At 42.4% G+C, this 26,764-nt stretch overlaps 1 protein-coding gene across 4 annotated transcripts in view; it reads left to right on the top strand.

Moving 5' to 3' along the window:
* ank1a (ankyrin 1, erythrocytic a) overlaps positions 1 to 26,764 on the top strand; it is a 145,700-nt gene that overhangs the window by 37,578 nt on the left and 81,358 nt on the right. For 2 of the 4 annotated variants that reach the window (XM_049470732.1, XM_049470733.1), the window contains exon 2: positions 23,923 to 24,015. The exons of the other annotated variants lie outside the window; for them this stretch is intronic. In XM_049470732.1, the coding sequence (XP_049326689.1) occupies positions 23,923 to 24,015 (93 nt within the window). The remainder of the gene's footprint in view (positions 1 to 23,922; positions 24,016 to 26,764) is intronic. 4 annotated transcript variants of the gene reach the window in all.

The raw sequence follows: 26,764 nt of genomic DNA, 5'->3' as shown, positions 1-26,764 counted from the left end.
ATTAGCTTAAAGACTTTATTCCCCATACTGTGAACGCATAACTCTAAATTCTAAATTCTAAACATTGCTGAACTATTGTGAGTTAGGTGAACATTTCTGGCCACACACTGTAAACCAATCAGTTGTTTGATCTCTGAGTTTATTCTGTTGCCGTTGGCAGCTTCTTTTCCATTGGCTTCTGGCACAACCTCTTTGCATACTGGGTGTGTCATCCAGTTTCTGACACTCACCATCAGTGTGTAGTCATCCCCCCCAGGCTTACCTAAGCTTGTAGCTCGTACTGTATTTCATGATTAAATGCTTGGTCTCTGTGTTGTAGGCTGTAAGAAAAAGCATCATTTTCTGAGCTGATGCAGTAACCCTGTGTTGGCTGTGCTCTCAGTACTGTTTACTCTATAGCTAATTTATGTGAAATAATGATTTAGAGAAAAAACTACTAATGTAAGATTGTTTTAATTACTGCATCCTCTATATTAAGAGTCGATATTAATTCAACTTAACTTTGATGTCACTGTTTATTTAAGTATTGGATATACACTACCGCTCAAAAGTTTGGGATCACAGTGAAATTTTCTTGGTTTCAATGGAAACACACTTAAGATTATGAAATAAAGCAAATAAACCGGACATGCAGACATTGTCAGAGTAAAAAATATTGATTTTAATGAAAATGATGACTGTGTACTACACAATTTGCTTGGCAGACTCAAGGCATTCTAGCTGACAACTTTTGGAGGTAATCTGGTGTGATGTATTGGCCTTGATGCAGTCTTCCTCCGTACCATACAGTCAACTGCTCGTTAGTGTTCATAGCCCTTCCACTCTGTATAAATCTCCTATTTTACCACCTCCAAAGCATCCCCAGACCGTCACGCTACCTCCACCATGCTTGACAGATGGCATTAAGCGTTGGTCATGCATCTTTTCATTGGCCCTCACAAATGTTCTTCTGTTTGATCCAAAGACCTCAAACATGGACTCATCTGTCCACTACACCTTTTTCCAATCTTCCAATTGGCCAGTGTGAGGTATGGCCATGAAGTTCTAACAACCAAGTAGTCCAATAACATCCTTAACTTGGATTTGCGGCCATACCAGGAGATTCAGGCAGAGGACTGAGAATTGTTAATAATAGGACTATATGCAAAATAAGCCTTTAAACAAAAATAGGCTTTAATACAAACATTTTTACTCTTAAAAAATCATCTGATACACTTAAATGAGTTGTGAAATGGACATTATTGCTTGTGAATTGCATGAAAAAAAATGTTTTTCTTTTAAAAAGAGGGAAATTTGCAAGTGATCCTTAACTTTTGAGTGGTAGTGTACATTTAAACAGAGATCATAGAGTTGAATCAACTCATAATAACTGAGTTTAATATGTTGCAATTGACCGCTTCTTTTCTATTGGCTATTGGCACTGTCTGTTTCCATACTGGGTGTGTCCTTCCAGTCTCTGACACTTACCATCAGTGTGTAGACATTACCCCAAGGCTACTTTAGATAAAACACGGTCTAGTGTTAGGTCTTGATGGTGTAGGCTCTAAGATCCCAGGATTATCTACTGCAGTAAAAACACACTTTGGTTGGCAGGGAAATTAGGGGCATGATACAAAACTGCCTATTTGAGTAATTAATTGTTAAATGCATAATAACTGTTCTGTCAAAAGGTTAAGTGCATATCACTGTAATGTGCACTGAAGAGATTTAAACATTGTGCATGCTGCCAAGTGAGTGCTATTCTTACCCCAATTTATTTCAATTTATTCAAATTGTATTTTCTAGAGATATTATTAACAAGGAGGTCCTACGAACCTAAAACTATGCTCAGTGTTATATGAATATAATTTTAATATCTTGGCAACATACAGAAGCTTGCAAAAGTATTCATATCCCTTAAATATTTCCACATTTTGTAACCTTAAAACCACAAACTTAAATGTATTTTATTGATATTTTAAGTGATAGACAAACACAAAGGATTGCTTAGGTGTGAAGTGGAATGAAAATTATACCCGGTTTTCAAAAGTTTTATCAAATAAAAATCTGAAAAGTGTGACATTTAGTATTCAGCCCCCTTATATCAATACTTAGTAGAGCCACCATTCACTGCAATTACAACTGTAAGTGCTTTGGGGTTTGTCTAAAGTCTTTTGTTGCCTTCAACAGGTTTTCTTTCAGGATTCCCCTGTATTTAGCTCCATCCATCTTCTCATTAACTCTGACCAGCTTCCCTGTCCCTGCTGAAGAGAAACATCTCTACAGCATGATGCTGCCGCCACCATGTTTCACAGTGGAAATGGTGTGTTCAGGGTGATGAGCAGTGTTACTTTTTCTCCACGCTTTGCATTTATGCCAGGGAGTTCAACATTGGTCTCATCTGAACACATAACCTTCTACCACATGTTTGCTGCAACTGCAATTCATATGTTTCTTTTACCAATGGATTTATTCTTGACAAAGGCCGGATTTGTGGAGTGCATAACTTATGATAGTTGTCCTGTATAAAGATTCTCCTACCTGAGTGGTGGATTTCTGCAGCTCCTCCAGAGTGACCATGGGCCTCTTGGCTGCTTCTCTGACCAGTGCTCTACTTACTTGATCTGTCAGTTTGGCTGAATGGCCATGACTTGGTAGGTTTGCAGGTGTAGAATACTTTTTTTATTTCTGGATAATGGATTGTACAGTGCTCATTGGGATGCTCAGAGCTTTATCTCTGACATCTCTGGTGAGTTCAAGATTCAAGATTCAAGATTCAAGATTTTTATTGTCACGTCACAGAGTACAGGTGTACATGTGAGTGAAAAACTTGGGTGCAGATTCCCACCAATGTGCAAAGAATAATATTTACAAGAGAGTAATAAAATAATATAAAATATATAAAAATAGGACATACAGATAACTTACAGTATAAACACTATTTACAATACACTTAATTACAATAAACATGATAACTTACACTATAGACAAATATTGCACAGAACAGATATGCACAGATGTAGATATGGATAGTGTGGAAGTAGTCAGTATGTCACAGTATAGCTATGAGTAAGTGCAGGTAAGGAATGAGTTGAGTGGGGAGTGCAGGGGGCAGAATGCTGTATAATATGGAAAAGTCTGATAGATGCAGTGTAAAGTAAAGTGCAGGGTGCAGAGTTTGTATGGGTGTCAGTGGGGTGGGTTGGGCAGAACACCGTTCTACTGGCTATTCCACAGCCTGGTTGCTTGGGGGAAGAAGCTGTCTCGGAACCGGCTGGTTCTGGTCTTCAAGCTTCTGAGCCTCCTTCCACTCGGCAGCTGTGAGAACAGGGAATGGCTTGGATGGAACGGGTCCTTCATGATCTTTTTGGATTTCCTCAGGCAGCGGTTGGTGTATAAATCCAAAAGGTTTGGGAGCTGAACCCCAGTGATGTACTGCGCTGTGCGCACAACCCTCTGCAGGGATTTCCGCTCCAGAGCAGTACAGTTCCCATACCAGGTGGTGATGCTGCCCGTCAGAATGCTTTCCACAGTGCAGGTGTAGAAAGTCCTGAGGATGCTGGGGTTCAGACCAAACCTCCTCAGCCGTCTGAGGAAGTACAGGCGTTGTTGTGCCTTCTTCACCACCCGTGTGGTGTGTTCTGTCCATGTCAGATCCTCGCTGATGTGAACACCCAGAAACTTGAAGCTGCTGACCCTCTCCACCGCAGTCCCGTTGATGGAGATCGACGAGTATGCTTTCTCCTGCTTCCTGAAGTCCACGATCAGCTCCTTGGTCTTGCTGACGTTTAGAGAGAGGTTATTCTCCTGGCACCAGTTTTCCAGGATGTTAACCTCCTCTCTGTAGGCCGATTCGTCGTTGTTTGAGATCAGGCCAACAATTGTTGTGTCGTCAGCAAATTTGATGATGACATTGGAGCTGTGTCTGGCTGTGCAGTCGTGGGTGTACAGGGAGTACAGGAGCGGGCTGAGCACACAGCCCTGGGGCGCTCCGATGTTGAGGGTCAGTGAGGAGGATGTGATGTTGCCCATCCTCACCACCTGCTGTCGGTCTGACAGGAAGTTCAGGATCCAGCTGCACAGTGTGCTGTTCAGACCCAGATCCCGGAGCTTGATGTCGAGCCTCGAGGGAACGATGGTGTTGAATGCTGAACTGTAGTCCACAAACAGCATTCTCACATACGTGTCCTTCTTGTCCAGGTGAGAGAGGGCAGTGTGCAGGGTCAGGGCGATCGCATCGTCAGTGGATCTGTTCTGCCTGTATGCAAACTGCAGTGGGTCCAGGGTGGCAGGCAGTGAGGAACAGATGATATCCCTAACCAGCCTCTCAAAGCATTTGCTTATGATGGAGGTTAGGGCAACAGGTCGCCAGTCATTCAGACAGGTGGTGTGGGCAGTCTTTGGAACTGGCACAATGGTGGCCAGTTTAAAGCAAGCTGGCACAACAGAGAGAGAGAGTGATGTATTATAAATGTCCGTGTAGACTGCTGCCAGTTCTCTATAGCAGGCTTTAAGCACTCTCCCGGGAATGCCATCCGGACCAGCTGACTTGCGTGGATTTATCCGCTGAAAAGCTCTGCGCACGTCAGCTTCAGAGACGGAGGGTGGGATGGGATCAGCGGTGGGCGGGGCGCACTCTGGGAGCGCAGCGGTGGGCGGGGCACACTCTGGGAGCGCAGCGGTGGGCGGGGCGCACTCTGGGAGCGCAGCGTGATCTGCCTCGAATCGAGTGTAGAAGCGGTTCAGCTCCTCTGGCAGCTCAGCGTTGGTGCTGGTCAGAGTGTGAGAGCTTCTCTTGTAGTCAGTGATAATGTTCAGACCCTGCCACAAGCTCTGGGTGTTGGCTGTGTTGAACTGTGCTTCCACTTTCTCTCTGTACCCACGTTTGGCCGCTTTTATGGTCCTACGGAGAGCGTAGCTGGCTCGTTTGTACTCCTCCGTATTTCCAGATCTGAAAGCGGCGCTGCGTGCGCTGAGAGCGGAACGGACGTCACCGTTCAGCCAGGGCTTCTGATTGGGGAAGACGCGCACTGATCTGAGGGGCACTACGTCATCCACGCACTTGCGAATGAAGGCGGTGACTGTGTCTGCGTACTCGTCGATGCTGCTTGACGAATCACGGAACATCTCCCAGTCCACGTGATCAAAACAGTCCTGAAGCATAGCTTCCGATTGGTCAGACCAGCGGCGTACCTCCTTGGTGGTGGGCGGTTCTCGTTTCAGCCTCTGCCTGTAGGTGGGCAGAAGCAGGATGGAGGAGTGATCTGATTTGCCGAACGGGGGTCGGGGGAGGGCTTTGTAGGCTCCTCGGATGTTAGAGTAGCAGTGATCAAGCGTCTGGGTTTTCTGCGTGAAGCATGTAATGTGCTGAAACAGTGCTGGACAAAAAGTTTTAAAGTTTGTCCGGTTAAAGTCCCCTGCAACAATGAGTGCAGCCTCCGGGCGCGCGGTCATCTGCTTGTTGATGGTCTCGTGTAGCTTCCCGAGTGCGAATTCCGCGTCCGCACGCGGGTGTATGTACACTGCCGCTAAACACAGTCCTGTAATCTCACGAGGTAGCCACACCGGCCGGCAGGAGATGATCAGATATTCCAGCTCCGGCGAGCAGAAAGACTCGATGAAATGTACATTCCTCCGATCACACCAAGCATTGTTGATCAGGAAACATACACCACCTCCCTTACTTTTCCCAGAGAGCTCTTTGGATCTGTCGGCGCGGTGCAGAGAGAACCCCGCGGGTTCTATGGCGTGGTCGGGTATGTCCGCGGATAGCCAGGTCTCTGTGAGGCAGATCACGCTGCAGTCACGCATCTCCCGCTGGAAAGCGATCCGTGCGTGGAGCTCGCACAGCTTGTTGTCCAAGGACTGCACATTAGCCAGCAACAAGGTGGGAAGAGGCGGACGGTGAGCGCGGCGTCTCAGCCTGACGAGCACACCGGCTCGCTTGCCTCTTTTCCGGCGTCTGCGTCGCGTGCGTGGCCGGGCGACCCAGGTGAATGGAGCCTCTCCGATGTTAGGGAACAAAGGATCAGCGTTGTGGAACTCAAAGTCCGGTTTGCGGTGAGTGATCGACGATCTGATTCCCAGGAGTGTTTGTCGGTCATATGTGACGATGCCAGTAACATTCAGTGCAAAAAGAGTAACAAGCAAACACAAAAACAAAGAAAAACTGCTAAAATAAGTGGGAGCTCGCAACACGGCAGCCATGCTCGGCGCCATCTTGATGACGTATGTCGTGGTATGTCTTGGTCTTCATGATGCTGTTTGCTCACTAGTGTTCTCTAACAAACCACTGAGGCCTTCACAGAACAGCTGTATTCATACTGGACAGCTGGATTAACTAATTCAGTGACTTCTGAGAGCAGTTTTATTGCACTGGGGTTTTAGAGTAAAGGGGGCTTTTACAATGATGCATTACTTTGTGTTTGATTATCACTTAAAATCTCATTTGTGGTTGTAAGGTGACAAAATGTGTAATAAAAGTATCAGTAAAATCACAACTAAACTTGAGCTTCCTCTCTGAGCCTAAAATCCCTCAGCATAAGGAGCATTTATACACTGAGGGAAAAGGGCATGGTTATGTATTTCTAAAGGGAATTAGATCCCAGAACATCATCCCCATGTAAAAAGTGCACTTCATGCAATTTGGGACTGAGATTCACGTTTTTAAATTTACTTTGATTTTTTATGATGGTTCGCTGTTTCATTTATACCTCTTTTTGCACAATGTCTTGAACTTGCTCTTCAAATTCAGAAACGTCTGAGTCTGGTAAATTACTCAGAGTACATGCTAATTCACAACTGTGTAACACTCACTAATTGAAGTATATCTTATAGCTGCTGTATCTTAGTAGAGTTTACTTAATGTAGCGCTATATTAACTCATGAATCAGTTTGTTGGTCCCTGTCATGACTTGTTCCCACAATGTGTGTGTCTTGCACCCTAACTCACTATCAGCAGCCAGTCTTATCGAGAAATCTACACACTGATGGTGAATTAGTGTTGGAGATAAACACCTATTTTGCAAACAAAGGATGCCAGGAATCAGTATTTATATGATCATTAGTAATAGACATTGCTGACAATATAGAGTTACTATGCTGTTTAAAGTCAATACAACTCAACTAGACTAAGTAAATAAAACTGTATTTTATGTTCATTAGACAGTAATAGTAAACATTAAATAAACAAAACTTAAAAATAAGTAAAGTTAACTTATAACACAGAATAACCAGGCAACTGTGCACAGTCTGACTGTGTTTAAAGCCAGTAGAAAAGAGGTGGCCAATGGCAGCAGAATATGTGTATGTGCCCAGAAATGTTCAGCTAACTCAATAGTTGATTAATGTTTAGAAAGATCTAATTTTCTGTGAAACAGGATTAATTTATTTGAGTTCAAACAACTTTTACAGTGTAATGTGAGCATGCTCAGCAGCAGTGTTCAGTCATTGTTTGGCCACAGGTTGTGAAGGGAGGGAAAGTCAACCATGACAAGGTTTGGATGATTGTCTTATATACCGAGAGTAAATCCTTTACTACTTTTGGTAGTTGGTTGTCGTGGGTTGGTGGCAACTTAAACAACATTATTCTTTAAAAGCTGATGGGGTTAGCTGTCTCTAACAGTCAGTATTTAGCTCATTTTTATTGGTTTAGCTGTAGTGGTTGTGTGATATGTGTGGTACAGGGTGGTGGCTGTTTAAGTTGGTTTGTGGTGACCGTGTCGGAGGCACATGGAACACTAAATAAAAGATGAGGTCAGATTAAGCTGTTGGGCATATTGTGGAAAATAAATCCAACAAATGCAGAAAACCATTGGCTTTTTTGTTGCATCAGTTACAATAAAACCTATAAAATCAATTTTGCATGTTTTATTGATATAATGACTTTAAAATGTCTTTTTCCCTTCTCTTATAGTTCTCTTTTTCTCTCACTTTCTTTCTCTACTCAACCTATAATGTCCACCTGTGAGTTGTCAGAGCCTCTTTGCTGCTTGCTGATGCAGTGGTTTGCAGGGTGCTGGCAGTTACTGCTAATGAATATTTATCAATGCTTGATCTGCAGAGGCACTGCACTCCTCAGAATTTTATTTTTTTATTTATCTCTCAGTTTATCTCTTAAAAACCAGTCTTTAATCACTGGGTCCTTATTATCTACCTTACAGCAACAATATATAGAATATTTACCTTAAAATAACTTCAGAATCATTTTAACGCTCCACTAAAAATCACACCAGCTATTGCACTGTGGAACTTTAGTGAAGTGGAGAAATGACATAATCCAGGTTATATTTGTGCAACAGTCTGCATGTAGTTTTCTGAATCTTTCAGCTTGTAAAATGCTGGTGTAAAAAAATGGTGTTTGATAAACATTGGTGTGTGTGTGTGTGTGTGTGTGTGGTGTGCATTGCCAATCCCCTGATAAAAAGCCACTAAAACCTATAGCTGAAGTGTGTTTATTTGAAGTATTGAAACATACTAATGTTATAAACATTACCTAACCTTTAAAAACTTTTGTACGCAGATCTATCACAATATGCAGATCAATCAATTAATAATACCGCCCCCTTGCTGACCTCCAACCATCTGCATCTCACCGTTATCAGAGGCACACTGCTGCTGCTGCAGTTCAGCCAATCAGCTCTCCCTCCTGCTCTGCCTCTAAACCCATACATCACCCAGTGCCCCTCCCAAACTACCACTCCCATTTTTTTGCATTTTTAAATTTGAGCTGATTGTGGCTAAAATCAAGGGGTTTAGTGTCCCCTTAAAGCTTGATTTGAATATGTCAGATGTTTCATTCTTTTCTTATGGAAAAACTTGAGGCAGCTGATGGTTACCAGGTTGTTGCAATGAAGTTAACAGACACATTCCTGTACACATGTTGAATTCAAATGTTAACTCCTCCAGTTTAGAATCAGTTTTACAACAGTTAAATAATTATCTACCTTGTCAGATATTATTATTGATATTATTAATATTGATGAGAAAGAGCCAAAACCTGCGTTTCTTCAGAGACCTGCAATTTAGTGATCTAAAGCAGGGCTAAATAGAAACACCAGAGCACTTTTTTTTTCACAAAAACGGCTTACGTGGCATTTATTCATACTAGAGACCACAACTAGACATTTTAACAGGAATGAAAAAACGATGGAATGAGACCTTTAAAACGTCTGGTGCTGAATTTTGTGGTGAAGGAAAGTTTGTCACTTTATGAAGGCCATATTTGTGAGAATGTTGCTGCACAATAGAAAAGTGCACCACCACTTCAGAGCTGGATTTGTTTGTCTTCATGAAGCGATGACCTCAGCTTGACCTTTTCTTAGTTATCTTGTATTGAGAAGAGAGGTTGTTGAAATGTTAAGTTTTGTCTGAACACAGTAGTGACTGTGTAACTGTGCAAGATGCTAGCTAAACATTGAAAGAGGGAGAGAGAGAGGGAGCAAGAGAGAGAAATGTTAAGGAGGGAGTCATTGAAGTGGTGCAGGGAGGTTCAGGAGCAAATGTACTGCTACTGTCCTCTGCAGACCCAGGTGCTGCTGACCATGTTTCTCTTTCTTTAAAGGTCCCTGCAGATAATTCTGGAGAGTGGAGACCTTGTTGTAGTCTAGACCAAACTTTAGGGTTATTTTTAGCTGTAACTTTTATCTAACTCCAAAGACAAACACATCAGCATTAAAGGAGTACTTCACTTATTTCTGACCTCCAGTTTCTACAGGAGGAGCGTCTGATTATGTAATCTTGTAACCTTTTTTTTTTGCAGCTCAGATAATACAGGCTCGTGTGCTCTCCTTGTGTGGGGAACTACATTTTAAAAATATCTCCTGAATGAATCGCCTCTGCCACTGTGCCAGAGAGAGAGGGAGAGAGAGAGAGAGAGAGAGAGAAAAAGAGAGAGAGAAAAAGAGAGAGAGAGAGAGAGAGAGAGAGAGAGAGAGAGAGAGAGAGATGCTTTTGTGTCTCTAGAGATTACAGGCACTGTGCCACTGGCAATCCCAAACCTCAGTGCTGGAGTTGCAATATTGCGCATGATGATGGATGAGCAATGGATTAATAGTGAAAAGCAACAACTCTCTCTGGCCCAGCTAGCACAGTGGCCTCTGTCCTCCAGACTCAACTTCTCAAACACTATTTAACCTCACCTGCTCATACATTACAACCTACACTGGATAAGTTACATTTACTTAATCCATTAGTAGTCATTTGTTGCCTCAAATATTTTAAGCAATGTTGATTGAAACTGAGCTAATTGAGTTTATGAATTGCTAAAATATGTATAAAAGACTAGACAGAGAAAGAAAATGCAGACAGTACAAGACAAATAACAGCTCAGAAAAAAAGAAAACCTTTTTTACAAACTAGAACATTAAGGATATGCAGGCAACTATAATGTATACGCTATGTTTACCTAGGGTAGCCTAAGGGTAATCACTACACACTGATGGCTTATGTCAGAAAATCAGGCTCACAACCAGTATGCAAATAAATTGTGACATAAGCCAATGGAAAAGAAGCTGTTAATGGCAAAATAATAAACTCAGTTATTATAAGTTGGTTCAACTTAAAGATCTCAGTTTGAATGTATATATGTTCCCACAAATGTTCAACTAACTCAAAATAGTTGAGTGTTGTTTATGCAAAACAGACTTAATTGGAGTTCTAAAAATGTATGTGTGTACATTCACTCACCACACCACACCCACACTCCACCACACATACACCACACCACACACACTCCACACCCCAACCCACACACACCCTACACAACATCCACACACCACACACACCAAAACCCACAGCCCACACACTCCACACCACACACAGTCCACACTCCACATCCCACACACAGTCCACACTCCACACCCCACACAATCCACAGAGTCCACACACATATACCACACCACACACACTTCAAACCACACATACCCCACACCACACACTTCACACCCCACACCACACACACTCCACATTACACATACCCCACACCACATACACTCCACATCACACATACCCCACACCACACACACACACACACACCACACATACACCACACCACACACACTTCAAACCACACATACCACACACACTCCACATCACACATACCCCACACCACACACACTCCACCTCACACCCCACACAACACACAGTCCACTCCCCACACTACATACACTCCACACCACACACAATCCACATCACACACACTCCACATCACACACACTCCACACCACACACTCCACACCACACACACTCTACACACACTCCAAACCAAACACACAGTCCACACTCCACACCACACACACTCTACACGCACTCCACACCACACACTCTCCACACACCACACACACTCCACACACCACTCACACTCCAAACCACACAAACACCACAACCCACACTACACACCCCACAACACACTCCACACACAGTCCACACTCCACACCACACACTCCCTCCACACACCACACATACCGCACACCACACACTCTCCACAGACCACACACCACACACACTCCACACCACACACACCACAAACCACATTACACACTCCACACCCCACACACCCCACAGCCCACACACTCCACACCACACCCCACACACAGTCCACACCACACCCCACACACAGTCTACACTCCACACCACACACTTTACACCTCACACACAGTCCACACTCCACACACCCCACACAGTCCACACCCCACACACAGTCCACACTCCACGCACAGTCCACATCCCACACACAGTGCACACTCCACACACAGTCCACACACCACATACATTCCACACCCCACACTCCACGCCCCACACACTCCCCACAACACACACTCCACATCTGACACACACACCCACACTCCACCACACATACACCACACACTCCACCCCACACACACCCTACACCACACCACACCCTCTACACACAACACACCCTTCACACCACACACACTCCACACCACACACACAGTCTACACTCCAGACCACACACACAGTCTACACCCCACACCCTCCACACAACACACACTCCATATATGACACACACCCCACACTCACCACACCACACCCACACTCCACCACACATACACCACACCACACACACTCCACACCCCAACCCACACACACCCTACACAACATCCACACACCACACACACCAAAACCCACAGCCCACACACTCCACACCACACACAGTCCACACTCCACATCCCACACACAGTCCACACTCCACACCCCACACACTCCACAGAGTCCACACCCCACACCACAACACACTCCACACACATTCCACACACCACACACAGTCCACAACCCACAAACACTCCACACCACACACTACACACCCCACACACAGTCCACACTACACACACCACACACCCTCCACACGCCACACATACCACACCACACACACTCCACAGACGACACATCCACACACATTCCACACACACTCCACTCCACACACACACACACAACAACCCACACTGCACACTCGACACCCAACACCACACCCTCCACACTCCACACCCCACACACAGACCACACTCCACACAGTCCAAACCCCACACAAAGTCCACACTCCATACACAGTCCACACCCCAAACACAGTCCACAATCCACACACAGTCCACACCACACACAATCCACACCCCACACACTCCACACCACACACACTCCACATCTGACACACACACCCCACACCACACCCACACTCCACCACACATACTCCACACCACAAACACTCCACACCCCACCCCACACACACCCTACACCACACACTCTACACACCACACACACTCCACACCCCACCCCACACAACCCCAACATCACATCACACACTCTACACACCACACACACTCCACACCACACCCCACACACAGTCTACACTCCACACCACACACACAGTCCACACCCCACACCCTCCACACAACACACACTCCATATATGACACACACCCCACACTCACCACACCACACCCACACTCCACCACACATACACCACACACACTCCACACCCCAACCCACACACACCCTACACGACATCCACACACCACATACACCAAAACCCACAGCCCACACACTCCACACCACACACAGTCCACACTCCACATCCCACACACAGTCCACACTCCACACCCCACACACTCCACAGAGTCCACACCCCACACACTCCACAGAGTCCACACCCCACACCACAACACACTCCACACACATTCCACACACCACACACAGTCCACAACCCACAAACACTCCACACAACACACTACACACCCCACACACAGTCCACACTACACACACCACACACCCTCCACACGCCACACATACCACACCACACACACTCCACAGACCACACATTCACACACATTCCACACACACCCCACTCCACACACACACACAACAACCCACACTACACACTCCACACCCAACACCACACCCTCCACACTCCACACCCCACACACAGACCACACTCCACACAGTCCAAACCCCACACAAAGTCCACACTCCATACACAGTCCACACCCCAAACACAGTCCACAATCCACACACAGTCCACACCACACACAATCCACACCCCACACACTCCACACCACACACACTCCACATCTGACACACACACCCCACACTCACCACACCCACAGTCCACCACACATACTCCACACCACAAACACTCCACACCCCACCCCACACACACCCTACACCACACACTCTACACACCACACACACTCCACACCCCACCCCACACAACCCCAACATCACATCACACACTCTACACACCACACACACTCCTCACCACACCCCACACACAGTCTACACTCCACACCACACACACAGTCCACACCCCACACCCTCCACACAACACACACTCCATATATGACACACACCCCACACTCACCACACCACACCCACACTCCACCACACATACACCACACCACACACACTCCACACCCCAACCCACACACACCCTACACCACACACTCTACACACCACACACACTCCACACCCCACCCCACACAACCCCAACATCACATCACACACTCTACACACCACACACACACCACACACACTCCACACCACACACATTCCTTACCCCACCCCACACATTCCACGCCACACACTCTCTACAGCCCACACCACAACCACTTAGCAACCATGTGGAATATGTTAGCAACTGGAATATGTTATTATCTGCCTAGCAACCACTTAGCAACCACTTTAGAAATTATTGCAACAGCCTAGCAACCACTTAGCAACACCTTAGCAACCACCTTGAAAATGTTAGCAACTGCCAAGCAACCACTTAGCAACCATGTGGACACACCACACACACTGCGCACACCACATACACTCCTCACACCACACACTCTAAAGCCCACACCACACACACGCTCCAGACCCCATACACACTACACACCCCACACCACACACACACACCACACACTCCACACACACCTCACTCCAAACCACACCCCCCCCACCCTTTACACACTCCACACCCCATGCACTCCACACACTCCACACACACCACACTCTACACACCACACCACACACACTCCACACCACACATACTCCACACCTGATACACAAAACTCACCCCACACATACACCACACCACATTCCAAACACTCCACACCACACACACTCCACAACCCACTCCACACCCCACACACTCCACACCACACACACACTACACAACTTAGTAACTATTTGACAAGCCAACTTAAAGTTTGTTCACGAACTTTGCCTTTTCTAGTTTATATTATGTTTGTTGTTGCACACAAACATATTTCAATTAAGATTTAATTAACTGCACTTTATAAAAGAAAGTGTTCAAAGCTAATAAAGCATTTCAAGCTTTAAGTTTGATGAATTTTTTTTTTTAATTTCCCCTTCAATAAAAACACCAGCACAAATTAAAATATACCACTGCTGCGGGTGCCCCGCCCCACAGGTGTTGGGCCTGTGGTGGACATGGCCCAGAGGAGCGGTGGTTGGTGTCTCTTATTTTAAATTCTTAAAGGTGGCAACACTAGTTAGCTAGTTAACCTAGCTAATGGAGCTGCGCTATGTTACGAGCTTAACCTGCGTCCACAAACAGAGTTTACCTTTCTGAAAGTCTTGGTGGTGAGAGAAATGCCTCATAACGTTCGCTGTGTTTATGTACTGCTGATTTTATCACACATAGTTTGCGTTGAGTTTTGTTCTCCATGGCAGCGCAGCTAAACTTTTCCTAGCAGTGTTTATTACGGTTAGCGGGAGAGACGTGTAAATCAGCTGTGTAGCCTGAGGTCTGTGTACGTGGCTCGGGGGAACCGGTGTTCTGTCGAGTTATGCTACCCATCGATATGTGCTTCTTTACACTGCGCATGCGCCGACCAACATTCTCTTTGTATATTTTCATGTTTTTAATGATAGTTTTTATTGGGAACATTAAACAGTCTGCTTGAATGTTAAAAAAAACATATTAATAGCAGTTAAAGCAGAGCAATGGCAAGTTAAAAAATAATAATATAGTTTTAACTGTAAAACTATAAAAATACAGTTTATAGTCACATATATTACCATAAACTTTTAACAGTAAAAAACAAAATGGATGATAGAAACCTATACCACTTGTTCTTGAAAATGTTTTATGGGGTGGTCTGAACAAATACTGTCTGAAAGGTCTAAATTATTATGTGGAATAATACTTCATTAATTTATGATTTGTTGTACTTTTTTACATCAAATAAAGTAACTATGTAACTTTTACTCAAAGTACATTTTAAATTGAGTACTTTTACTTTTACTCGAGTAGAATTTTAGATGGGTACTTTTACTTTTACTTGAGTAGAATTTAAGCAAAGGAATGGTACTTTTACTTAATTAAAATTTTTCAGTACCGTATTTTTCGGACTATAAGGCGCACTTAAAAACTTTTAATTTTCACAAAAATTGACAGTGCGTCTTATAATACGGTGCGCCTTTTGTATGGATTTTACTCGTCAGGTTGTAAGGAGCAGTAAACACACACTCCGTGCAGCGTTATACAGAGTTTCAGTGCTATACAGAGTCCAGAGCCGTGCAGCTCCGAGGCTGAGCAGCAATAGCATTAGCTAGATGCTAACCGCTAAGCTAGCTAGCTTATTCACTGAGATCAGTATTATCTAAATTTTACTCGTCAGGTTGTAAGGAGCAGTAAACACACACTTCGTGCAGCGTTATACAGAGTTTCAGTGCTATACAGAGTCCAGAGCCGTGCAGCTCCGAGGCTGGAGCAGCAAATAGCATTAGCTAGCTTATTCACTGTTCAGAGATCAGTATTATCTAAATTTTACCCGTCAGGTGTAAGGAGCAGTAAACACACACTCCGTGCAGAGCAGCAATAGCATTAGCTAGATGCTAACCGCTTAGCTAGCTAGCTTTTTCACTGTTCAGAGATCAGTATTTTCTAAATTTAGTACTTTTAATACTGCTGGAGCAGTATTATTAGAGTTAGATGCTAATCGCTAAGCGTTCACCGTTCAGAGGTGAGTTATCGGCCTGTAAGTCTGTGCTGCTTTGCCTGGCTAGCATTAGCTAGATGCTAAGTGCTAACTCTCTCAGAGGTGAGTTTTATCAGCCTGTAATCTGCTTGTTTAGCGTGTTAAAACAAGCTACGGGGGACGAATCGCTAGCTAATATCTCACTGTCTTACCAGAACACGCAGGATTACTCAGTGTAACACTGTCGTTTAAGTTTGGGTTAACTTTACTAGTTTAGGGGACTAGCTAGCGTGCTAGCGGATAGCTATGCTAACGCTGGTGCAGCAAGCCTTAGTGGACATCTGGAAATCTAAGCTTACTGTAAATAAACTGAAGCACGTTACTCACCCAAATAAACAGTTTTCAGGAGAGGAATCTGTGTAGATTAATATCCAGCACTCGTTTGACTTTGAAATAGCTAGATTTGTATACTGAGACGCTCCACCGGCAAGCGACCACCCCCGGTGGGGGAAGGGAAACATGGCGCCACCCCTGTTCACTTTGATATAGGCACCCTTTCTAGTGTCACTTAACGCGCCTTATAATGCGATGCGCCCTATGTATGGAAAAATAGCAGAAAATAGGCGTTCTTTGATAGTACGTCTTATAATACGGTGCGCCTTATAGTCCGAAAAATACGGTACTTTTTCTAACTCTGGTTTATTGGTATTATGGCTTATTTAAAATAGTTCCAATTTAAGCAACTGCCCCATATTAAGTACAGCATTTTCATTTCCAAAGAAAAAAATGCATCCATCATTTTCTGTGAATCAGCTGAAAGAGTTGAGAAAGGTGTCAGGAATCATATGCTTCTGTGAGCTGTTTGGATGCTCCCTCATTGCAATGTCACAAAAAAAATCTGCACAGAACCACTCTGGCACCACCAGAGCCCCACCCACGAGACCAAGAGAAAAAATGCCATTTCAGTCTGTGGGTTGAGAGCTTCAGAAAGTACACAGCAGGATTAGCCAGCAGAATTCATCGGTGGTGTGGAGATCCATGTCATCTCAAATCAAGAGTCAAGAGTCTTTTATTGTCATTATATCTGAGTACAGGAACACAGTGTAGTGAAATTATGTTCCTCCGGAACCATGGTGCAACATAGAACAACAAACAAAAAAGTGCAAAAGTGCAACATAAAACTATAACACTACAATAAATACAAAAGAAGAGACAGTTTAACAGACAGGACAGTGCAGTACCGATTTAGTACAATGAAAATTGTAGTGAAGATACATATAGTACATGATTACAGCAGTTACTGAGGTAGAGAGTTTATAGTTCTATAGAATGAAGCCGCAAATTTTGCTGATAGGAATAGAGCTATTGTGTATAGAGCTCTTTGTGTGCTGAGTGTGTGTGTGTAGTAAAGTCTTGTGTGTGTAAAGGGTGGTGGGGGGGGGGGTTAGTTCGGTTCTGTGTGAGTGTGTTGGGTGTGAGGTGGGGGTGGGGGGGGGGTCAGCTCTGTCTCTTTGTGTTGAGGAGTCTGACTGCCTGGTAGAAGAAGGAGGAACTGTCAGTCTTAGATGTGGGTGCTCGTGTTTGGCTGATAGCGAACTCTTGCATAATTGCAAGTTCACATCGGGTTTTTAACGTCAACACGAACAAAAAAGCATTGTGTTTCACAATTTGATTTTTTGAAATAAAGTAACTTTTCAAATATGTTCAAATTTTTGAGATGCACCTGTAAGTACTTTGAAAAAATGAATGTTGTGCTTCTTCTATCACAGTTAAGCATGAACTGCTCATGTTTTGCCATTTAGCACATGCTAACGCTAACATATGGTATAGTGTGGTTTAGGTGTGGCAGACTAGAGCTTTTTTATTTTATTTTAGTTTACTGCTTATTCAGCGTTTTACTGTAAATTTACCCTACACCAAGGTATGTAATAAAGCATCAAATTACTTTATCACTGAAGTATAATATTGCAGCACAGCATTATAGGATATGACTATTTACCTTTGTTGTGTGCAGGAGTGCAGGATGGGGTTGTTACTTAAATTGAACAGACAAGACCCACTAAAATAATTCTGACATTTCTTAATACATTACACAAAATCTACATCTTTCTTATTGTAGTACATGTAACTGCAGGCCAGAGAACCAATGGGTGTGGTGAATGGAAGGGATTACTGTCAATCATTTTATGCATCAGCCAATTGTACAACAGAGCTTAATTGTCAATCATTTCTTGCATTGACCGATCAAAAGTGTGAAGTAGCTCTCTGTCATTTTGTGCATCAGCTAGTGGTTTGAAGAATTTGAAAAAAGACGTTGCATAGTTCTCATGTACGCAGTAATGCCTTAAATGTCCTCGATCACAACTACCGGGTAAAAGAACCTGGGTCAAATTTACGTGTTAAATAATCTAACAACATTGAGATTGGCTGATGCAAAATTGATGGATAGGTCATTCTTCTCTGCAGTTGGTCAATGCAAAATGAGAGCAAGAATTTAATTGGTTGATGCAAAACATGATTTCATGTCTCGAGGTCTCTGGTCTGCAGCATTAACCTTCTCTTATTGGCCCCTGACCTCACAATCATATCAAAACAGTGCATAAGGGGTGTGTCCCTCTTAACTCTCATTCACCATTAATGTGTAATCTTGTCACCTGGGCTATCTTCCGTTCAGGTGCATGCATACTGCACGTGAGGTGCTTTGCAGTCTCTCATCCGTGGCGTGAAAATACACTATTTTCTGCACTTTCTGCCACTGGAGAAACAATTGAAACCAATGGGAGTCAGCATGCCACAGCGTGCCTACCACATGCATAATGCAAGCACCTCTAGCATTTAGCATTAACATTCTTGTATTGGTTGAAGATCTAGTTGTAGTGTTGTGGACTATAAGAGCAAGTTATTGCTTTCTTTGCGGTGAAGTGTGCAGTGCAATAACACTGTGCTGAAATGTTGTTCCCATATAATGTGTAAACAGGCTGGCAGAGGGAAACCTGGCTGGTTTGTTAGTTGCTAAACAAAAGCACAAGTTAAATTTCCGAGTGTATGGTTAGACAGTGACTAAGTAATAAAAAAAACAACAACAGTCCAGCAGAAGATATCCCTGTTAGCAAGTAAGTTATTTATCCAAATAAATGGCAGTATTTTACGGTTGATTTACAGTGAATTAGTACAGTGCAGTAATTTATTATAATGTTATTATAGACTTGAGTATTGTCGTTGTGATTTCATAATATAAAGCTGTTATTTCTGTGTTTTACTGTGAAAGTATTGCAACTGGTAGCCAGTATTTTACTGTGATTTTACAGGGACATATTTACAACTTGCATGCAGAGCCAATTTTATTAGAAAAAGAGTTTTTTTAATCAATGCTGAGGATGTAGAAGTGTTGATGGCGGGTATATTTGATTGTGTTGGTGTTGGCTAGAAGTGTCTGCAAGCTGGGGACGTACTGAGATGTTATTAAATGTAGAATTCAAAGGACTTAAACTGTTAAACTGTATCCAGGGACAAATTGAATGAGGCATTGAGTCGACAGCAGCCACGTGTTCATATTTTTACTCCTGTCCATCAAAAGCAATCCCCATACATCTTTCAGTTTAAATTACTTAAATTGTCAGTGTCTTCTTATATTTGGTAGGTTGTATTTGACATAAAAACAGTTGTATAGTGACCAACTATACAACCAACTGTCTTGGTGTGTAACTTTTTGGATGCTTTCTGTGTTGAGAACAGTCCGTACCTCAGCACAAGTCAGGTGTAGCTAATAAACTGGACTCTTAATGGGAATCCTGAGTACGCTCCTTTCTTTTCTCCAGCTGCCTGCACTGCAGTGGTCGTTCTTCAAAGCCGAGCTGCAGACTTCTCAGGGGACGGCAAAGAAAACGCGAGGGGCGAGATACGGCGCCTTTCATGTTAACACCTTTGTTGAGGTTATCAGTGGTTAGAAAAGCAGTGCTAAAGACTCCTTGACAAGAGTGTTGATTCAGTTACCAAGAGTAATTATAGAAAATAGGCCTTTTTTCTGCAGGCTGGGTTTTTCTGCAGGCTATGCAGGCTCTGGTGTGGGAGGCTCCAGTCTTGCGTATCGAGCTCCAGCGCCTGTTGCAGATATTTGTGTTCTGTTATACATTTTCCACACAAACGGAAAAGTAATCAAGCCTTTCTTTCCGCCGATGGATCAGCACCTGCGTGTAGTCCCTTACCCCCCCCCCACACACGTACACACACAAACACACGCCTAGTGACCCCCTGCTTCTTTCACCCACAGCTTCTGCCTGGCTAATCTGTAATCCAGTTATATTCAAAATCTGACACGCTTTACAAATCATCCCAAACACCACAGCGGGACACAATCTGTCTCTCTGCAGCTTTCTCTCTCTCTCTCTCTCACACACACAGACAAAACATACTCCCTCTCTCTCTCTTTTTCTCTTTCTCCTTCTCTGTCATCCTTTCTTGTCGTTTTGCTTTTAATACTGTGCACACAACAGAAAGAGCAGATGTCCTGTTGTCCTGGTTGACCGTTATTGTTCTGTGTGTTTGTATATGCAGTCAGCAGCACAGGCCACTCTATTGTGTCATTAATATTAGTAGTTGAGTCATACTGAGGGTTCCTGAGGACAGTGCTGTCTGATAGTGTTGGGCACAGTCTGGTGTGTTTTTTTTGTTTTGTATTTTATTATTTATGTATTTATTCATTTATGTTTTGCTGTTGCACTCTATGCAAATTTTTTAGCATTCTTATTTTTATATCTAAGATATAAAATATATGTAATGACTGTGGTTTTACTGGATTGTTTAACCCCTTAACACTCACAAAGACTTATTATTGAATATTCAGTAACTACTGGGACTTCTGTGCTTCACACCCTGGTACATTTATTACATGAACCAAGATTTCTGAACATCGATTTAAAAAAATGTGTTTTACTAGCAGAGGTGTCACGTTCAGGATTGTTGTTTTCAGGCATATTTCAATGTAATTCTGTTCATAAAATGATGCATTCAATGTAAAGTGAATGAGGGGTTTCTTTCCATTGTTTGCTTTAGCATTTATTCATTTGCTGAACATGAACAGTCAGTCGATTATATTTTTTCATTTGTGATTCATTTACTACATACATTTCTAATAAAACAATTCTTTTTTGCACTGGTTATTTATTGAATGGTTGTTTTGTGTGTATGAGAGCACACTGTTTTCATGTTTTTAACCTCATTGTAGTATTTCTGTTTATGCTTTAAAGGAGACATTTGATTCGGATTGTTTCTTGTTTGCTAGTAAATGTGGTATTTCTAATTCAGTAATTGTAAAGACTGTGCACACTGAGTGGGCTAGATCAGTCTGGCACAGTTCATTGCTCAGTGAGTTGATATCTGAAAGGAGCTGGGATTTGTTATTGATCACATTAGTCTCCAGAGCTCGACTCACGCAGTCTCTTCACACTCTCGCCGGACAGCGATGTCCAAAACATGTTTCTGTCAACCACCTAAAGACTAACCTTTCATCTCAATTGCAGCGTGAAGGAGGAGGACGACAGTGGCTGGAATAAGAAAGCGATGCTCTCTCCCTTCTTTGTTCCTTTTTCTCTGCTGCAGTTCTTCTCTTTCACTTTCACTGTGACCCTGTTTCTCATGTTAATGCTTCTCTTCCTTCTCTCTCTGCTTTTCCCTCCTCTTTTCCTGTAGGTTCCATGCTCTCTTCCTCACTACAAACTCACAGGATATGACTGATGTAAATGTAATGTGAATGAGCGCAGATGTGTGGGGTTAGGGTTGGGGTGCTGGGGGTTAGCTATTGCACCTGAATCTTTATATTGACCTGTCCACGCTTACCACACACTGTGTGCTTTGTGGAATATGGGGCAGTTTTTTTTACCCTAATGATACATTTTACTGCACAATTCAACTCAGCACAACAAAGAATAACTCAGATCAGTTCAGCACAACACAGCTCAGTCCAACTCAACTCAACTCAGTTCAGTTCCTCCCAACTCAACTCAGCTCTACTCAGCTTAGCTCAACTCAGCTCAGCTCAACACAGTTCAACTCAACCCAACTTAACTCAACTCTACTGTACTCTACTTAACTTAACTCAGTTTAACTCAACTTAACTCATCTTAGCTCAGTTCAGTTTAACTTGACTCAGCTCAGCTCATTGACAAGTAACTTACTGTGAAATAAAATCACAGTAACTAACCGGCAGAAACTTAACAGTAAGTTACTGTAAAAACAATCTAATTGTTTTGCAGGTCAAACTCTGCAGTACTTGTGAAAGAAATGACACATGGGTTCATATCTGTTGTCTTCCGCTTTACAGTTCTTCCAGTTTTCTGGATTGTCTTGAACTTTCACTGCACTTGCTGGAGTCAGGATTCATTCTGACAAGAAACCAAACAGAAATGAAAATGAAAGTTAATATACAGAATCACCAAACTGGTTTATTAAGCACATCATGTTAATAAGAGGCTCTCAGGGCAAGTCAAAGCTTTAGTCAAGCGACAATTTAGTCAAGCGACAGCATTGTGCTATATGATACTGACATGGAATGGTGGATTCAGTGCTGCTCCACTTTTCAAACTTCTTCTTCTTCTTCTTCAGGTTGTTGGTGGGTTAAATCCAAAATGGATTCAAATGGCTACTGCCCCCTTTTGATTGTACATTATTGGATTATTACAGTGTATTACTGTAATTTTCTACAGTAGTAGGATTATTATTGTGATTTTATCATTTTCAAGTTAATTACTACTGTGGTTTTGGCTGCATTCAGAGTATAATACTGTAAAAGTATTTACAGTAGTTAATTGTGCAGGAACACAGTGTACTACTGTGGATTCCACAGTATTTTTTACAGTGCAGCTATATTATATGAGCAAATCCCCCAGTATTGATCTATGGAGCAGTGGAACCGTGTTCCATGGAGAACTTTTGCGTGGAGTTGGGAAGTTAAGTGAGTTGGTGGTGAGGTGGGGTGTGTTCAGCATCTTGATCTGAATAAAGATAAATACTTACACAAAAAGCAGGTACTCCAACAAAAGCAGAATAAACTCACCCTTGATTTTCAAAGAAACAATGACTGAGCTGGAATCCCACGATAGGTAGAATGGGTAGCAACAGGAAACCTAGAGGTGCTACTGGCTGATATGAGAATTGCGGGTTGAGAGTGTTATATACGATTACCATTATATTACTAATTACTAATAAACTAAAATGTGAAAATAAATTAATGTGTGGAGCATGGATGGGTCAGTTCTTCATTAGATCACCTCTTACAGCCAGACATTAATGCACAGTACTGTTTTAGTATAGGAAACATGTTCAGCAGTATCAGAAATGACTGTTGTGCCAGCCTTTCTCACAGACCTGATCTCTAAAGTAGGAAGTAAGCTGGAATACTAAATTTGAATCATTCAGACAGGCCTTCTCCCTTCTTTCCCTCTCTTTTGTCCCTCTAACCTTTTAAGACTTAACGGCCCTCCTGTTTTTATGTCGTGTGTCCTTTTTAGGCCCATGCCGTTCACCGCTGGCTAATCGATCAGGACAATAGTGTGAGCTCTGAGCTGCCGGATGGCCAGGGAGTGTGGCACTTTGATGAAACAGTAAATATCTGCAACACGTACATCTATTTTTCTCCTTTTTCTCTGTATATTTCTCTATATACACATATATCTATGCCCATTGTGTATCTGTCTCTAGATACGCTTTTTGTGGTTGTTAGTGGATTTTTTATTTTGTTTTTTTTCATCTGCACCTTTTCTGTTGCTTTTTTTGTACAGTTCTGTATGTAGCCGTGGTTTTCTTTAACAGTTCAGTGTTGCTGTTGTGCTAGCGGGCTGGCTGATCTTACTAACCGTAGATGTGGTCGTGGTTTTTAAGCCAGACACTTTAATTTTCGTGTCATTTTCTCGTCAGTTTCACTTGGTGGTATTTTTCGGAAACAAACTCAGTTGTCTGATTTTGTTACGGTTTCAGTTTTGGTTTTCGTGACGTGAGTGTGTTTTTATTTTGGATTTTAAGAGAAGTGTACTCACACAGCATTTAAAAAAAGAGTCCACGGGCAAAATATTAAACATAACCTTTAGATTCCTTACTTTAACACTAAAGGGATGACTTAACTAGCATAACATAAAGAACATTAAGAATCTATAGAGCAATTCCTATTTTTCCTGTGGGTTCTTCATAATTAAAATCTACTCTTCTCTGATTACGCTGACACATTGTAATGTACCGCTCACTCATACTGTTTTGTGCGAGTACATTTGATTCTAAACATCACTGCATGCACTGATGTGTGTTGTTGTTCATCCACTCACCATATTCATCCATGTTGTGTTTGTGCTTAGAGTGAGCTGAATCTGAGTGTGTGGGGTTCAGTTGATTTAGATGTTCCACCTTGGTGTTTAGTTGTGTTTGTGGGTTTTCATTCCATACTGTGTGTGTGTGTGTGTCTGTTGTGTTCTGGTGTTGATCTTTAGTCTTTCTCCTGTGAGTGAATTTGTTGTGTTCTGTCAGTGAACAGCTCTGGTAAGTGTGGAATCTTCCTATGAGGATCTTCTAATCAGCTAAATAATCTAAGAATTTAGTGGGACTTTATGAAACAGGTATGAATATATAGTTTAACACAGAAACTCAGACTACACTCTGTTTCTGTGTAGTCGATCAGCCGAGGAATGTTTGCTGTATAAAGTTTGCTTCTTTACTTTTACACTGATGCTGCGAGGTTAACAGAAAATGCACTGATTTCTTCCTGGCATAATTAAATGGGCAAGATACAAACAAAATCATTCTGAGTGGTTAGAAATGAAATGCTGAGGAATTTACTAAATCAAAAATATTTGTAATGTTTGGAACAAGACATACAAGGCATTGATAAAAAAAAAACTAAATTACAGAAAGTTACCTGATGCTTATACCTGATGCTACTGTTTTAAAAATGACCTTATTCTTTGTATTCATTTGCAGTTCAGAGATCATCCATTGACTGTAAAGAAATATAGTACCCCAAAGAGATCTAACACTACTTTACCATTATATACTGTTATATATTAAACACAGGGGGCACAGTGCAGACTCATTAATAAGCATCATTATCATTGAATGCTGGAAATCAGAGTTGTTAAGTTACAGTGCACTATGCCCTATTTCAAAACACTCAGAACAATTCTGTTTATTGCAGACTGACGGAATGATGCATTTTGTTGTTTGATCTTCACACTGCAAAACTGAATGCCTGCTAAATTCCTCACACACCTGCCTCACAGCCATTGTAAATGTAAATGTAGAGATACAGTTCACAATAAAAGGTAGACCATTAAATTAACTCTTAAAGAGCTGAATTAAACCCTGTCTTAGAAAACATATGGTCCAACAATTTTAACAACACCATATGGAGTCATATATTAACTCTGTGTAACTCTTATCAGTGTTAACACTTTTTACCCCACAGTGTAAAGCAAGTCTTTTTAGGTCGTTTGAATTTACTTTTGTATATTTTCTAAACTTCACCCGAAACTATATACCAGAGTATCTATAAAACATAATAAAATGTGAGCTATACCACAGAATAAATTGCCTTTTATCCTTTATCAGCTTTGTTTAGAACAAGAGAGACTATCAAAAACGGTCAAAAAAGCAGAAAATAACACCATAAGACACTTATTTACCATCCAATCCAATACCATCAAGGAAACCACCACAACTAAATCCCATTTACTTACAAACACATATAAGACACACACATACATAATATCCCCAAAGAAAGAACAATGCTAACTGCAGAGCATGCTGAGAGTAAGGCAGATTCAAGATGTGGAGCCTGTTAGACAGAGTTGAATTTTAACTCGGAATAATAACACCAACTCTGTGGACTGTTTATCACTGAGGGATTTGACTGTGTAGACAACAGCATGGTGCTGCAGCAGAAACCACATATATATTAGATATATTAAACTTTAAAGCAGCTGTGTGAAGACTGAGACATTGTGTAAATATGTTAAACTGGTTGTCGTATAGAAAATGTGTACTCCCTGATGTTTACATGGACAGTATTTGACTTTAAAGCAGGAATTTACCAAAGACAATTCTGTAAGTAACGTCAAATGAATAAAAATATATAATGTACAATAAGTGGTTACATATATATATAAAGTAGCAGATCTACACAGCAAATTTCTGGAGTTTAGAAATCTGAAGTTTAACAAAAATGTGTGAAAGTGTTAAATTCAACTTGAGTTAAACTACAAGTTGTGTAGAGTTTATTTCAGAGTTTATTCCAAGGTGTTGCAGAGCGTGACTGAACTCTCTAATGGGCGTGACCCCCAATCCCAGCTCACCATCAGTGTGAAGTCT

This window comes from Astyanax mexicanus, chromosome 22 (assembly GCF_023375975.1).
Source record: "Astyanax mexicanus isolate ESR-SI-001 chromosome 22, AstMex3_surface, whole genome shotgun sequence".
Taxonomy (NCBI): domain Eukaryota; kingdom Metazoa; phylum Chordata; class Actinopteri; order Characiformes; family Acestrorhamphidae; genus Astyanax; species Astyanax mexicanus.
This window is presented reverse-complemented; position numbering and strand designations above follow the sequence as displayed.